General features: G+C 40.4%; 1 protein-coding gene across 3 annotated transcripts in view; it reads right to left on the reverse strand.

Annotated features, from left to right (window-relative positions):
* The window catches only part of LOC113053513 (neurabin-1-like), a 33,727-nt gene extending 19,908 nt beyond the window's left edge, over positions 1-13,819 (reverse strand). For all 3 annotated transcript variants that reach the window (XM_026218625.1, XM_026218623.1, XM_026218624.1), the window contains exons 1-2: positions 13,689-13,819; positions 11,345-13,198 (exon numbers count right to left, since the gene is read on the reverse strand). In XM_026218625.1, the coding sequence (XP_026074410.1) occupies positions 11,345-13,069 (1,725 nt within the window). In that variant the 5' untranslated portion in view covers positions 13,070-13,198; positions 13,689-13,819. The remainder of the gene's footprint in view (positions 1-11,344; positions 13,199-13,688) is intronic.
* Between the last annotated feature and the right edge of the window lie 731 nt (positions 13,820-14,550).

Here is a 14,550-nt window from a genome sequence, read left to right on the forward strand (position 1 = left end):
ACAGGTAAAAAATGAATAGCCTGGATGCACTGTTAAGTCGCTTTGGATAAAAGAGTCTGCTAAATGCTTAAAAATGTAAAAAAAAAAAAAAAAATATATATATATATATATATATATATATATATATATATATATATATATATATATATATATATATATATATATATATATGTTTCTGGTATCTAAATGATAGTGTTGTAAAAATCTTATTTATCTGAACTACATAGTTACATGAGTCAAAATCAACAGAAGCCGTTTTTATTTTTTATAATTTTATTTAATCATTATTTTGGTGAGCGTGTGTGTTGGGGCCTATGACGATTTTGCAAAAATCTGTAAAAATCTGAACCACTGTCCCAACTGGGCGAGATAAAAATACAAATAATAATAAAAATCACAGGGTTCAGTCCAGGTGATGAGCTCTGCTAACAATATTACAGCAGACTTCAGCAAAAATAAATGTGTTATGGCATCTTAAAAAAACAGTGCATGTTTGTGTGTGTGTGTGTGTGTGTGTGTGTGTGTGCGCGCGCATTCAGGGTTATAGTGAAGATGGTGGAGTATAAATTAATGTAGTCCTAAAACTGTAAAAACAGTTCTCAAAATCTCCAATCCACATGACTAGACGTCTCTCTGTCAACACACACACGCAGTCATCTCTCTCAACCACAGGGACTCACTTTCCTAACTAAAAATAACTGCTCTCAACTACAAGCTAAACAATATATATAATACTAGAAAATGACTTTCAAGCATTTAAACTTACACCCACCATGACTGAAACTACGATCACACTGAAAATCCATCTAGAAAAACAATAACGAGTGAGACAGAGACAGGGCAATGGCTGCGTGTTAATTAACTGTGGAATATATATGAGGTTTTCTGTGTGTGTGTGTGTGTGTGTGTGTGAGATGAATGGCAGGCCAGCACTGACCTCACACTGCTCTGTGGTTACACTTGGCCTACATTTTTCCTCCTTTCTCTTTCTTTCCGTCTCTCTTCCATCTCTCCTGTTGCCATGGACGACGCCAGCAATTCAAACAATGTCCCTTTTCTTTGCTGAAACCTGAGCGCTCATGGCCTCTGAGAGCGAGAGAGAGAATCTGTGCTGTTCACACCTGCCTCAGTTACACCACCACATTCAAACACCTTCCTGCCTGACTTATGACTTCCTGTCCCATCCTCAGACCAATACAAACCCTCATCATTTACACTCATCCTAATATTATGACCCACAAAAGTTTCATCGTTTTTATGAAAGTGCGATAAAAGTGGGAGTCCCGTTCTAAATCCAACACACCTGTCATGTGATAGCTTTGTGTGAGACACGGGCTGAAATTGAATGGCATTATTAACTGATAACCTTCCTCTCCAGTGAGCAGTTAACAACAGTAACCTGACTGAGCCAAAGATTTGAGGAAGACACCATGGCTTTCAGTGCTAAGTGAAAGTCTTCATCTCTCCCTGAGACATTTTCTGTATAAACGTCTTATTTTGACTCTCTAACAATGACCTTTCAGGCGACACATTTCTGCAGTGCCATCAGACGAGCTCCACCTCTCTTTATTTTCCTCCTGGGGTTCTGACTTGGTTACAAACAACTGACCCTTACGGACCCTTGACCTCTCGGAGAACAGGAGGAAATGACTCAAAGAAGAAGAACGCTGGCTGCACAATGAACAGTCAACCAGTTTTCTTCAAAACAATATATTAGAGAGAGAGAGTGAGTGAGATTCGTCAGGTGATGGCTGATGTGTGTCCCAGAAACATGAGTATTCCCATGTAGCGCCACACCCGTGTGTTTGTTCAGAGTTTTTGTGTAGCTTTGAGTAGAGGCTGCTGAACTTCCTGGAGGAGGGGCGCACGGCAGGTGCACTTCATAATAACACGTGACACACACACACACACACACTACTGCTACCACGCCCCATCCAGGACACAACAGCACACAAATGCACTTTCAAACAGTAAACAGGAAGAACACACCTTGCGTCGCTAAATATAACAACAGAAGTGTGTTAGGATGAAGGAAATATCTTGACTCGCTAAGAGTTCATTATCATAAGCACTTTATGTCCTATTTTAGCAACACAAGTCACTTGCCGAATTAATGTTACTTATTTATATTTTTTTGTTCGAACTGATGCATTCATTTATTAGTAGTATTAGATTTTGTTGCACAACTTGACAGTTTTTAAAGGTACACTTTGTAAGATATTTGCAGTAAAATATCCATAAACCACTAGGCTAGTGTTATATATTTTCTCCAGCTGATTTCTAACAATATCTCTAATGTTTTCAACTACTTGTAAATCATGGGAAAATTCCCATTCTAAACAGTGACACGGGGCAGTGCAGTCGCCTGTCGATGACATTAGTTACCCTTGTTACCGACTTTACTGACGTAGAAACCACATGACAACAGTGTCCTGGACAAATGCCGAAGTAGTGTCTAGCGTCCAGAAAACCACTAGCTTGCTTCAAGCAGTTCCTTATTTACTTCATGCACATTTTATGGTGGATTGTGTTACTGATTTATGGAACATAATTACTGTTTACCGTCTGCCGCTGGTCTGCCGTAAACGTAAGCGTACGGACTAACCGCACGACCCAAGAAGAGTTTGGGACAAGAGGAGAGAAATAGCGAGGATCAATATCGGTGTTGCATTTTCTAGATGGAGAGAGCTTCGCGACAAACTTCCACTAGAAAGAGATGCCGATCTCGCTTGTGTTTTACTCGACAGGTGAGTTGTTTTGATTCGTATCTTTACAGAAAACGTATGCTATTATAACGATCAACAAGATTAGTATTATGGGGCAATGCGGGGCATCGCGTCTCTAGATCGACACAAGGATGCGTCAGTCTGATTGCGTCTTTGCATTAACTTTGTATGTAATCTACTTGCGCAAAATCGTTGAACTCGTGTTTGCTATGTATGCCCAATTATTGTGTTTGAATGTACACGAGTGTATATATTTGTTGAACAAGTGGTAATCGTTTTCATTGCACTGTTGCTTTACTTTCATGCCGAAAATGTAAAAAAGACTAAAAGACTTTAGACCCTTAAAAAAGAGAGGAAATCAAGGACAGAGGGGTTCAGAGATAAAACGCACACTTCAGCTGCCACTGTGATTTTAACTATTCCAGACACACCTACAGAAACACCCGTCTTTCAGAGAGAACATGAGAAACGGACAGATGGGCAACTGTTGCTCTACAAATACACTAATCTCAACCCTTTTAAATACAGCACACCACTAACAAATGTTTAAAGTGTCATCACATACGGTGCTATTTGTGGTTCAAGTATTTGAGATGCCAGCAGCTATGTGCTGAAATACCACTGTGTCATTACCTCAGTGCCGTGTCATCACCTGTTCACTAACTATGTGGTGCTGTCTGCTCTTTACTATGCCACAGGTATTAACACCTCAGATGATGGGATCACCAGCAGTCAGCAGAGATAGAAAGCTGTTGACACCTGCTTTAACAAGCCTCTCACTTGTGAAGGTATTTTGAGGGGAGGATCTCTTATTCCACAAGTACATGCAGTGTCAGTGTGTCACAATTTCCTGATAATTTACTCACCCCCATGTCAACCAAGGTATTTCTGTCTTTTCTGTCGCTAAGAATTTAAGATTTTTGATGAAAACATTCCAGGATTTTTCTCCATATAATGGACTTTATTGGGGATCAACGGGTTGAAGGTATAATCTTCAGTTTCAGTGCAGCTTCGAAGAGCTCCACACGATCCCAGCTGAGGAATAAGGGTCTTATCTAGCCAAATAATCAAATAAAAATGTACATACTTCTAAATCACAAATGCTCATCTTGCACTAGCTCCGCGATGCACATCCACAAATTCACGCATGATGTAATCAAGTTGGAAAAATCACGCGCAGTTAGCTCTTCGTTGGTGTACTGCGGTTCAGAATGGGCCTTTTTAAATCTTTATTAGATTTAAGTTTATTTTAGTTTTACTTTCATTTAAATTTCCAAATTCTGCTTATTTTCTTTGCTCCCCTTTTCTCTGGATTCTGTTTTAATGGTTAAATTACATTTTAGTAAAAATAAAAGCAAGTCTAATTAATTTAAATCCCTTATACAATTTATCAACAACGTCTTAAAAGTAAAAACTAAATAAATCATTTTTTTTTTTTTTAAATAAGTACATTTTAATAATCCTGTACAAGTTAACAGCAAAATTGGTTGTGATTGTAGGGCCCTTTTAAATCTTTATTTGATTTAGGTTTATTAATTTTGCAGTTACATTTCATGTCATTTCATTCTGTTTCAATACATTTTAGTAAAACTAAAAGCAAGTCTAATGAAATAAATTAACTTATACGATTTAACACTAATTAAAATTTTTTTTTTTTTTTTTCTGGATTCTGAAAATTTCTGTTTAGGGATTAGGATTAGTATTCTGTTAGGGATTTCTCCATTTCTCTGCACTGATGTATAGCACAACTGTTAGTATCTTTGCACACACTCGCAAGACCGGAAATCCAATATGGCGGCGATATGCAACTAGCCCACTGAAACTGAACTTAAACCTTAGAAGCAGAGGTTCTATGATTTCACTCTAGATTATAAACTTTCTATCAGCAGATATATCACAGCTGTGTGAGGCTCCAAATATCCTTTCCTGTAGCTGACATACAACAGACTTTTCCCAGCTGAAGACACATTTAATGACTAAATCTGAGGGTGAGGATTGTGAAAGATCATTTCCAAAAAACAACTGAACTTTCAGAGCGGTGCACAGACCACTGAGCAGACCGTCTGCAGTGTGTGTTGGTGTTGGCTACAGCGGTTCACAGGACCGTGTGAACTGCCATGGTAATGTCGGATTGCTCTGTGTTTATCTGTGTTAAAGGGATAATTCATTTAAAATAAAAATACCGTCATCATTTACTCGCTGTCATGCTTGCTGTTACAAACCACAAGAAGATCTTTAGAACACAAATTAAGTTTTTTTGTTAATGAAAATGGAAATGTTTCCCTCCATTGAAAGTCATTGTAACCTTTCACAATTCACACAGAGATCCAAGTACTAAGTCAAAGTTTCAGCTCCCTCCACAGGTTTTCTATTGAGAATGAGAAGTTGCCGTCATAGCACAAAGCCCCTCCCTTGATATCACGGTCTCCGCCATGTTGGAAGGATACCGGCGCCGAAACAGGATTGTTTACATGTGTTGTTAAGAGGAGGTTCTCGCAATTCTGCACTGTTTTACCATGCCTGGAAGTTACTGCTGCGTTAAAAACTGCTCCAGTACCTCACACGATACATATGGAAAACATAGGAACAATGGAATACAGTTTTTTTTTTTTAGGTTACACCAAGCGCAAAACAGAGGTATTTGGAGAAGCTCTGAAGCGGCACAGAGACCTGGACCATTTACCTCCATGCACACATATGGGCATTGGGAATTATATTTTTTTTGGTTTAAGTTACTACACAATGCAAGAGTTTAAAATCCACAAGTCTCTGGAAAGTTACGAGGCTTTCTGCTGTGGCTGGGTCCGTCTACAGCAGGTGAAGAAAACAGTGTTGTACTGGCCAAAGTAAGTTTATTCACATGCGTTTTAGTGTATTGTAATTACATTGCATTTAGAATGCAATTCTTGACCAAAATGACAAAGTAATTAACTGCGACTGTTTTGTAAACACTAGATTGTAACGAGATGTTCAATGTATACGAACGTTTCCAACATGTTTTGATGTAGGCTAAAGCTGTGCATGTTTAGTTATGATTTGATTTTAGCCCAGTGACACATACTGTACCAGGTTTTTTTTGTTGGGGGCTGCAAAGTGGACAAACCAGTTCTGGGTTAGCTAGGGTAGTTAAATGTGTGATTGCGAGATGTAAATGTCCTGGTTAGATTAAAGCCATTAACATCGTGAATGCAAGGTGATTTACATCGTAAACAAGATAATTCCCAATATCCATATGTGTGCACAGAGGTAAATTGTTCAGGTATCTGTGCCGCTGCAGGGAGCTCGTATGGGTCGATATTTCAGATGCCTGAGAGCTTCTCCAAACACCGCTGCACGCTAGGCATTAACATTACCATAGTAAACATGGTAAATAAGACCGCTTGAAGAAATCTGACTTCAGCTTTTTATTCTCTATCACAATCGTGCATTTATTTAGTAACTTATATAATCTGTCATAAGTCTCGTCTCGAGAGTTTAGCTCCACGTAGCCGATCATAAAAATATAATAAAGTTTTATGTTCGGGAGCTTTTATAAAAATAGAGATATTATCATTCTTTCTAAATGTGACTTATTGTATAGGCTACACATAAAAAGAAACAGACTCTATTCTGGCCTCTGTGTTACTGGCCCGGGGGTATGAGCCTCACCCGGCCCGTTTTAAGCCCTGGCTCGCACTGGCCCGACAGTGGAAATGCGGCTAATGTTTCCAGCTCCGTGCTTGACTGTAGGGACGTGTTCTTGGGGTCATTGTTAGAATTTCTCTCCCTCCAAACACGGCGAGTCGAGTTAATGTCAAATAGCTTGATTTTGGTTTCATCTGACCACAGCACTTTCTCCCAAGCCTTCTCTGAATCATTTAGATGTTCTTTAAACAGGTCTATACATGTGTCTTCTTGAGCAAGGGACCTTGCAGGCGCTGCAGGATTTCAGTCTATTGTGGTGTGTGTGTTACCAATGGTTTGCTTGGTGACTGTGGTCCTAACTGCCTTAAGATCATAAACAAGCTCCTCCGGTGTAGTTCTGGGTGGATCTCTCATCTTTCTCATGGTCATTCTTACCCCACGAGACGAGATCTTGCACAGAGCTCCAGACCGAGGCCAAATGATGCTTGTTTTGTATTTCTTCCATTTCTGAATAATCGCACCAACGGTTGTCTCCTCCTCACCAAGCGTCTTGCTGATGGTCTTGTAGCTCATTCCAGCCTTGTGCAGATCCACAGTCTTGTCTCTGAAATCCTTTCACAGCTTTTAGGTCTTGTTCATGGTGGTGAGAGATGGTGAAATGAAAGATAACAGATTGTGTGGACAGATCTCTTATACACCTAACCAGCTGACATCAGGAGTAACTTCTTAAAGTGACAGCAGTAATCTGTGATCCACATGTAGAACTGAACCAATCTGTAGGAGACAGAATTCTTGCTGGTTGGTACGGGATCAAATACTTATTTCACTCACTGGAATGCAAATAGATTGTTTAACCTTAATGTAATTAGTTTTTTCTGGATTTTTCAGTTGACATTCTGTCTCTGTCCTTTAAAATCAGCCTACTATAAAAAAATTATAGACACTTAATTTCTTTGTGGGCAAACTTACAAAATCAGCAGGGGATCAAATTTGATCCCCTGCTGATATATATATATATATATATATATATATATATATATATATATATATATATATATATATATATATATATATATTTATAGCCCGATTTTCCGCGGCCCTGACCTCCCGCAGTGTGTTATCTGAACCATTCAGGATGCAGCGCATCCCGGTTTGATCCAAAATGAGCGGGTGCCCGCGGTTATGAGTCATTCAAAAATATTTTTAATGATATTCAGTTTGCGGTCAGTCGGGTCCTTTGAAATAAAAATGCCAATTAAACCTTTGTCATTTATATAGTACTAGACACATTTTTGAAATACATAGGCCTACACTTTATTGGCTAAATAACTGGCATGAAGATGAGGCACAAGCTCAGTCTGCAGGTAGAGATGGAGGCGTCAAAGAAGACTGCATGGGGAGCCACGGCGCTGTTTTTGGTAAAACATGATTTTGACGACTTCATTAAGTTTTGTTTTATAGAAAACTCTTTTTAAAAGATTTTCGTTTTGTATAAATTGTATCTTAATTTTGATCAATGTTTTATCAATCATTTCCCCATATTTAATAAATAAGAAGGCTCCGCTCTGTGTTCATCTTCAGTTCTCTCTTCACATCAGTTCAGTCAGTGTACTGTTTGAGTGCATGAATTACTCCGGAATATTGGTTTGTTTGAACTCAGAGGAAGTGTCAGCCACATTAAAAAAAAGTTAACAGTTTAAGTCGTTTGTGGATTAATGCATATTAGAGATTCGAAACAGTTTAAAACGATTCAGTTCGATTTGGTGAACTGAATGATTCATTCGCGAACCGGATATCCAGATTGTTTTGATTTGAACTCTCTCTCACAATAGACACGGAAGAGAAGACAATGCATCAGACGCTACAGCACTAGCCAGTATCTGAATGATGGGCAGCAAGCTTAATGGCTGCTGAAGTGCTGATACCAAAGAAACCAATCACTGCGCCATGTGAATAATGATGTCATTATGTCAGTTTGTTTGAGAACCTGTCGGCCTGCGCCATCTAGAGTTTCATGACAGAACTCTGGATTTGCACCAGTGAATGATAACGAAAAAGATTGGTCGAAAAATTATTATTGGCTCTTAAAGTGACAGCGGGCTGTTTTATTTTACATTCGATTATTTATTTCTGTAGTAGACTGTACCACGCTACATGAAAGTTTTCATATAAACTGCAATAAATACAAAACTAGAGCCAAACTAAAACTGAAATGAGACATTAAAAATAAATAGTATAGTGAATAAATTAATAATCCTACTGCTTGAGACTTGCATAAAAAAACATTAAAGCATAGTTTATTTTTTATCTTTTCTATTGTTTTTGTTCTTTGCTTTTATTGCTGACAGTTTAATTATTTTCAATAATATTGAGGACTTTTTGTTGGTTTGTTTGAAATTCAGCTGGTCGCTATGATATAGATGTCATAGCAACCTTATTTACAGGAAATACATGTTTGAAATGCATCACTTAGATCATTCATATAAAGTTTGGTCATATGGCCCCGTCATAATTGTTTTAAATCATCGTGATTACAATATTGACCAAAATACTTGTGATTATGATTTTTGCCATAATTTAGCAGCCCTAGGTCATGCTCCTGTTTGATATGATTTTGTACTAAATTGGAAATTAAGTAATTATACACAAGTTAAAAAAGGAGCAAGATTTTTCATTTTGAGATATGGCTACAGTGTGATTTTTGACAGTAGTTTGCTCTCTGCAAATTCTTTTGATACATGTAAAAATTCAATATCAGGTAACAAATTTGAAAAATTATGCATATTGCAGATGCATTTTTTTCCAGCTATAATTGTGCATATAGACATTTCAATGTGGTGATGTCATTGACTCATGAACATTTCCTTGATTGACATGTCATCAAACTATTTCAAAACCTTAACAGAGGGCAGTCGCAACTAAATGGTAACAGCTAACAATTTAACAAATAATAATACATCTAAAAATGTAAAAACATACAATCTACTGCACTTTTAAATTTACGTTCTTTTAATTCAGCTACAAGGTCATGCTGTGACATATCGACCAGCTGTTGGTCACACAGTTTCACGTGATACGAATTCGCAGGTCCCAAATTTTAAACCTCGTAATGCCACGAAATGCGATACTTTTCACATGAGCTGGTGTTTCTGGTCTGACGCATTTGCATATGCATGAATGGAAGTCAATGCAACGAAAACTGCAGTGTGACAGCAGCTTAAGAGTTAAGTTCTCCCAAAACAAATCTATAAATCACTCATAGTTGATTTCTGCCGGAGATCATTACATACTACACTCAACTACACATACCAGTTGCAACAGATACCTACAAGCATAGGATAAAATCTCTTTCACAAGGAAGCAGACAGATCTCCCGTTTCCTGCTTCAAGCGTGCCAGAGATGCAGCTTTATCATATTCCATTTATACAACATCACCAAACCGGTTCATAAAAGACCGAATCCCCAGTTATGAACCCACATCCACATCAACAGAGCAAACACTCTTTAGCTCAACATGTTAAGACCCAGATGAAACACAATGGAAAAATGCCTCCCTCAAGCCAGGACAAGACCTGTTTACGAAGTTACACACCTTCATTTCACAATCACAGAGAAATAAGAGATGAAAACAGAAGGCAAAACAGAGGAAGTGTGAGGTGGATCCTAAAAAGGTTCATCATGCATTAGTCATCCATCAAACAAATCCCTTAGCCAGAGTATTCATCTAGCATGGTATACGGACATATAGACTTTAGTCAGGTTAGACACTATACTGAATTGTATGCAGATGAAAACAAGGCTGTGAGAACTAGACTTAGTCTTTACAATGACACATGCACAATATAAAGGTTATAGATCAGATGCAGTTTTCACAACTCACAACTTTTTTGTTGCAGAGTCGATATGAGAGAGAGAGAGAGAGAGAGAGAGAGAGAGAGAGAGACAGACGGACAGAAAGAGAGAGAGAGAGAGAGAGAGAGAGAGAGCGAGCGAGCGCGAGAGAGAGAGATCAAAATGAAGACTGCACACAAGGAAAGGTGATTATAGCTAATGCTCAGCATAGCACAGCACACCTGTTTTGAGGGCCGTTCAGATAACAGAGGCAGGACGTCCCATGTGCTGGAATGCCCCGGGAACGGGCCACTGCTGGTATTGCTGGCACCTTTGTGGGGCTCTGTTTATTTCTTATTTCTAACAGCCCATTGGAAACAGAAAACCATGCGTAGATCATTACCAGCTAAGGTGTGAAAGACATTCCTGAGCCGAGGAATGCATGAGATGGTAATTATTAACTTAAAATAGATTAAGAGACATTAAGCATCTCAAGGCCTGATCAGGCAAAAGAGCAGCGTGGCAAAGTAGATCAGGACCATATGCCCGTGGCTGTCTGCCATGGGACAGGGCCATAACACACTCAACACTAAATGACAAATGAAATATGATGAGTGAAAAATATTAAGTGCATTTTTCCCTTCAAGGACACATTTCAAAGAATGTTGGTAACCAAAAAAACTAAAAAGTCTATTTCCATGTCATGATCTTATTCCATGTTGTAGATTTCGATATGACCCTCACGTGTTCTTCACAGGCTTTGTAAGATTCACCCATAGGCCTTTTTAACTGAAGGCAGCTCTGAGGAGCGTTGTCCTATCAGCTTTGCTTGTAAAACATGGATCTATACCAGAATACTTTCTGTTCTATTTACCATCCGCATTTCAGGTCAGCGCTCTGTCCCTCACCGAGTCGCAATGTCAACAATATTTCTACAAATATTCCCCCTTTCCAAGCCCTAAACAAATGTTCTGCAATGAGCCTCTCTCTGTTGCCCAACTGTTGTGAGAGCGTTGACCCGGGCCTCACGGAGAGCTTGAAATGTCCCCAAAACATCTCCACAGTGACGTGTCTGACTGCTCATAAACCAGAAACTGAGTGTTTTTCTAATTAAAGCAGATTTTCCATTTAAATGTGATTCTGTTACCATGCTACTGCTTACCCGTATTGGCCCAGTGGAGAATCTGATTTTCCTTCTCGGAGGCTGTTCTTCATCCTCTGACAAACCAGGAACTTCATCATACTCCTCAAACACCTCGGTTTCATCCTCATCCTCTTCATCCTGCTGGTCCTGAACCGGTTCCTTATCATCCACAAACGCTGCGTTCTCAAAACTATAAAACACTGGAGAAGTTTTCCCGCATTCATCTGGATCTTCCCGCTCGCTCTCCTCATCATCATCTTCATGACAGCTATTCCTCTTTTGTATGATCTCCTCCTCCTCCTCTTCTTCATCCTCCTGATTTGGCTCCTCTTTCTTCAGCTCTGCTGATAACAATGCATCCTTATCCAGCTGTTTGTCTTCTGAATGGTTTTGTGGTGATAACACTTTCGAAAGGTCAGCAACATCTATCTGTGCCCCGGATTTAAGTTCCCTTTGTAGCTTCACCTCTGTCATAACATCCTCCAAAAACTCTTCATCACTCTCCTCACTTGCTGAAGACTCGTTCTGGACCACTACCAGCTCGGCCCGCACCACTCCTGCACCAGCGGGGTCCAGACATCGCTCACGGGAGATGTCCCTTGACGGACTGCAGATTATTTGGTTTTCACTTTTTGGTTCCTCAGGACTCAGAGGCCGTTTATATGGGCTACTTGCTGAAGCTTTGAGATCTTTCGCAGGAGTACTACTAAGTTGATTTGTTTCATTTATCATGGGTTCCTTCACCGAGTCATTTCCTGGTGATGGAGAAAGTTTAAATGGGCTTTGGGCAGTGGGTGAAAGAGGCTCGCCGGTGCTCCGGCTGGTCGGAGAGGTCGGTTTATATGACACGGGACTGATGGACTTGAACGGAGGGCTGTGAGGAGAGTCTGTTTCAGGTGAGAAAGGTTTGGGTGACGTGTCAGAGTTTGGGGATGTGGGTTTGTGTGCTGGATCAATACCATGGGAGGTGGGTTTCTGGGAACTCGCTCGTAGAGGTGATGGCAGCGAGCGCTCAGAGGGGCTGCTCACTTTCTCAGGACTTTTAGCAGAAGCTTGCACTGACTCGTCTTTGTCGCCATCCACAATGAAGTTCTCCAGCCGCCTTGAAATAGGCCCGGCGTTAAGTGATAGTCTATTGACCTGTTTTGAGTCCTCAGCCTCCTCTGGGGCACCGGGTGACGTGGTGCCTTTGATGACACTATTGCTGCAATTTTCAGAAGATCCAAAGGACCGCCGGGCCCCACGAATAGAAACTCTGCTGGGCACAGCGGCAGGTGGCTCTTTCATGCCTTGCTCAAAGATTTTTCTGGTAACTGAAAATTTTTCTGCCAGGGCGAATTTATCGATCTCGATTTCCTCTCCCTTTGGGGTTCTGTCTGTGTTTTGCGGTTCTTGGTTGTTGGCGCTACTGAGGCAGGTTTTGTGAGTGCTGACTGGGAACTTGGACACTGGGGATACAGGAGAAGATGTATCTGTTTTGTGAGCCAGTTCCTGACTCTCCGGAGGCTGCTGGCCGTCCATTTGCAGGAAAATGTTCTTTATTTTGTTGACCCGGTTGCCCGACGGCCTCCCTCTGGTGTCCTCCCGGGGGTCGCTGGCTCCATTAGCATAAGACTTGTCCTCGCTATCGGATTTGGTCCCATCAAAAGAGCACTTAATGGCGTGGAAGTCCGACTTGTATGCATTTCTGTGCGGGGACGCGCTCCGCAGGGTGCGCTCGCCCTTGCTCTCCGCTTTGATCATTCTCAATGACTTTCAAATTGTTCCACGTTAAAACTGTATTTTAGGTCAGTGGTCCTTGTATCCTCAATCGCACAATGGCACGACCCCTTCGGAGTAACTCTGATACATTGTATCGAATTCCCCGCTCATCTGAAGAGAAGAGAAGAGAAACAATGTAACATTCCAAACTGAAACGAGCGATTACGGTTTTAACGCGATCTGAACGCACTAGCACGTAAAACGTTTATTTCTGTGTTCTTTTGTTAGCAGGTCAATTCCAGCCGACACTGACTTATCCCCTTGATCAAAGAAACTTTTTTTTAACTCCGATCAAAACTTTTCAACAGTGATTTGCAGGCAGATCCATTGGTCTCCATCGATTTAGTGCTCAGTATCTGACGGCGTCTTTAAGATACCGTTCAAAAACTCGAAACTGGATTAAATAATGTTCTTCAAATGATCAAGAACTACCGCGATCCGTGTTAAACCTGCCCACAAACCCACTAAAGCTGCTCCAGTGGGACTCGCTGCGGAACAATAGCTCAGCATAAGTTCCAACAAATGATCCAAATAAAGTTTCGGAACTCGAGTTACAAACAAGTACAGCTTCTGCAACAATCAAGTTATGCGCTTCTCTTACCCCCACGGATATCTCACTGTCCACGGGCGCCGGTTCTTCTGCTCTGTGTAATTTAGATCCCCAAGCATGTCATCTGTTTCACCGCCATGGTTCTCCAACGAACTGCTGTCCGATTCGAGAATGAATCGTTCATTCGAGTCGATTCGGTTTAATGATTCTGTTTAAACGATTCACAAAGCGTTCGTAAATCATTAACTGAGGGGGAAAACTTTTATGAGAGTGATACTTTAGTGGAAGAAATAAACAAGCAACGTTTGACACTTTTCGAGCAGGTAGAAAAACGAGCATGAACCTACATGAGACTGTGAGGGACAGACACGTATTTTAATTGGGTATCATGCAATTAAACCCAAAGGCCGAGAGTTTATACCTTTTGGGATTTTATATTACCAAATTATTATTTAGAGAGCTACGTGAACTTCTCTGACTGATGAATCGTTCATTGGCTGGCTAAAACGAACAATCCAAACGAATCGATTCATAAAAAGAATCGAAGTTCCCTACGCAACTCCTGCGTCTCTCTTTCATATTGAATAACGCACACATTTCAGACCTGTCGCACCGATGCGCGTCCCCGACGCTGCTCTATCTGTCGGGCGGCGGGAGTGAGCACACGAGCACATTCCAGAGCTTCTATTAATCCCAACCCCCTTCCTGACAGTGAATCTGTTACTATGGCAAAGGTTTGGCTAATGAATATTAATAAGGTCACGGTGACGTTCCTAGGAGACCTGCGTGAGGAGTCCAGTCAGGAATCCTAATTGCTATTCATTAGTCATAAAACCTCCGTGTTCAATGTAAATAAATAGATAAATAAAACAAAATTCATTAAGTTTGTTAATAAGAAAATGTAGCCCTATGG

The sequence above is a fragment of the Carassius auratus genome, chromosome 34, assembly GCF_003368295.1.
Source record: "Carassius auratus strain Wakin chromosome 34, ASM336829v1, whole genome shotgun sequence".
In the NCBI taxonomy this organism is placed as follows: domain Eukaryota; kingdom Metazoa; phylum Chordata; class Actinopteri; order Cypriniformes; family Cyprinidae; genus Carassius; species Carassius auratus.